Raw genomic sequence first — 2,689 nt, 5'->3', positions numbered from 1 at the left:
TCTTAGTCAGGAGGGAATAATGTGTTGTCTTCTCTAGACCAGAAGTCCTTAGTGGTGGTTCTGGATTGTAACTGTGCTAAAGGAAGAATTGGCATATTGGTGATATCGTGTCTTTCTTTTTCAAATAAGGGCACATCATTATTCTGTAGATAATATTTACAACACCTACTTCCTTGGGTTGAAGAGTGTGGTTAAGGCAAGGAAAGTACTTAACACAGTACCTGGTGTGGAGAGCACTTATGAGTGTTGGCGGTGATGCTATTCTTTTTGTCCTTTGGTAGCTTATTAAAGCTTTTCTTCTTTTTTAAAAAACTAAAGTTCTGGCATATTTCTTGTTAGGTTTATTCCTATTTTATCCTTTTTTGCTTTTGTTACGAATAGGAGCTTCCTATCTGGTTCTTCCTATCTTCTACCTGGTTCTTTGGCTTTTAAGTGAAAATGTTTTAGTAGCCTTTAAAATGTTGCCTCCCAAATGAGTTTTAACGTGTGTATTTCTTTTATTTCTTTTCTTTTCTTTTTTTGAGACAGGGTCTCACACTGTCACCCAGGCTGAAGTTCAGTGATGCAATTATGGCTCACTTCAAACTCCGCCTCCCGGGCTCCCAAAGTGCTGGGTTTATAGGCATGAGCCACTGCACCCAGCCTTGCTTGTTAATTTCTTTAAAGAGTGGGACCTATAATTGAGCTCAGAGCTCCAAAAACAAATGAAGAAATGAATGAGTGAATGAGCTCTTCCCATGGATTTGGTGTGGTTTGGGGCTGTACTCTTGATCTAAATGCTGTGTTTTATATAATCTAAGATTTCTCCTAGGTGTGTTACATGATTGTGTCATGTTGAACTTACACTGAGACTCTTTGTCACATATGCTGGTATCAGCATGGGGCTTTTCTATTCACTCTTTGAACTATTCATTTGGTGGGGGGCGGGCACAGACCTGTGTCTCTCATCAAGAACATCCATTGGCCGGGCCCAGTCACTCACGCCTGTAATCCTAGCACTTTGGGAGGCCAAGGAGGGTGGTTTATGAGGTCAGGAGTTCGAGACCGGCCTGGCCAATATGACGAAATCCCATCTCTACTAAAAATACAAAAATTAGCCAGTCCCAGTGGTGGACACCTGTAATCCCAGCTACTTGGAGGCTGAAGCAGGAGAATTGCTTGAACCCGAGAGGTGGAGATTGCAATGAGCTGAGATTGTGCCACTGCACTCCATCCTGGGTGACAGATCAAGACTCCACATCAAAATAAAAACCAAAATAAAGAATGTCCATTATCTATACTGGAAAAACTGAGATTTGCATTTTGACATGAAGTGTGGAAATGCGGCTCAGGTCCATTTAGTTTACCTAAACAGATGATGAAATACTGTTTTATGAAGCATTCCCGAGTGCAGAGTTCTGCCTGTGTCTGTAATGATGGGAACAGTGAGAATGAGGCTTGGAACATGGAGCACACTGTGGGCCTGTGGCGGGTGGGACCAGCGACACATACATGCCTGGCTCACAGAGCAACCTTTGGGTGTTCTTTTCCAGAGGAGCTCTACGGTGACTTTGAAGACTTGGAAACAGGGGATGTGCACAAGGGAAAATCAGGCCCCATTACTCAGGTATGACTTTGCTATGACTGGCTGTTCTTGGTCATTGTTTTCTGAGAGAGGCCCACATTGAGAAATGCAAATCTGACTTGTGATGTGTGACGATTGCAGACTGGATGAATGGATTCCTTCCTAAAAGGTCAGGATGTGGAGACCAGAGAGAAGCTTTCTTGTTAACTTGTTTAGTTTTGGATGACATGTACTACTGCTTCTTGCCAATCATTTGCCAAGTCCTCTGCGATTTTTCATTCATGGAAGTCTTAGCTCCTTGGGGTTACATTCCACCATTGCCATTATTGTCCTCTTCTTAAATTTAATTGTCCTCTTCTTAAAATTTAAATTTAAAAGAACAAAGTCCCAGTTCTCCCTAATATTTCTTTAGAGCAGGGTCTGGGGGCATCTGGGTGAGGGACATGTCTTGTTATTTTTATTCCAGTTTGTGTTACCAGCCAGCTTAAGGAATGGAAGCTAATTGCAATGCAGATGTAACCATTTCCTGTAGCAGTACCATGTTATTCAGAGACAAAGGTTGTGTTTTGTTTTGTTTTATTGATAATGATAGCAGATTTTTGCTAAAATTTTTGTTCAAATAAAACTTTAAAAAATCTAACGTTTAAAGAAAAGACCTTCATAAATGTCTACAAAATTTTTTTCTTCTGTGAATTTAAGAATGAAGATATAGAGAAAGAAGTTAAGGAAGAAATTGACCCCAATGAAGAGTAAAGTGCCAAGAAAAAGCATTTGGATAAGAAGAGAAAATTGAAGGAGATGTTTGATGCAGAATATGATGAAGGAGAAAGCACATATTTTGATGATCTTAAAGGAGAAATGCAGAAACAAGCACAGGTGAGAAACCTCAGTTCCTCTCAGCCATCAAGACTGTCATAGCACAGGAATCTGACTTTGTTTGGGTCTCTGCTTCCTATCCTGCTTCTCTGCCATTCATTTGGACTCTGGGTAGAGATGATATGAGTGTGTTTATTCATGCAGTGAGCTCATTGTTTTTGCAGTCAGAAGATCACTGGAAAAATATCCATGCCTGTTTTGTACCAAGAATTAGGAAACAGAAGTGACTGAGACATGGTCTCTGCTTTT

At 40.6% G+C, this 2,689-nt stretch overlaps 1 protein-coding gene across 1 annotated transcript; it reads left to right on the top strand.

The window, feature by feature from the left end:
* Positions 1–1,193: 1,193 nt before the first annotated feature.
* On the top strand, positions 1,194–2,423 carry LOC116547657. Its single transcript, XM_032273531.1, has 2 exons — positions 1,194–1,606; positions 2,264–2,423. Exons 1-2 carry the CDS (start codon positions 1,355–1,357, stop codon positions 2,315–2,317), a joined length of 306 nt encoding a protein of 101 aa, XP_032129422.1. The 5' UTR covers positions 1,194–1,354; the 3' UTR covers positions 2,318–2,423.
* Positions 2,424–2,689: the final 266 nt, after the last annotated feature.

The sequence above is a fragment of the Sapajus apella genome, unplaced genomic scaffold, assembly GCF_009761245.1.
Source record: "Sapajus apella isolate SASKATOON/1434 unplaced genomic scaffold, GSC_monkey_1.0 scaffold4017, whole genome shotgun sequence".
Classification (NCBI taxonomy): Eukaryota; Metazoa; Chordata; class Mammalia; order Primates; family Cebidae; genus Sapajus; species Sapajus apella.
This window is presented reverse-complemented; position numbering and strand designations above follow the sequence as displayed.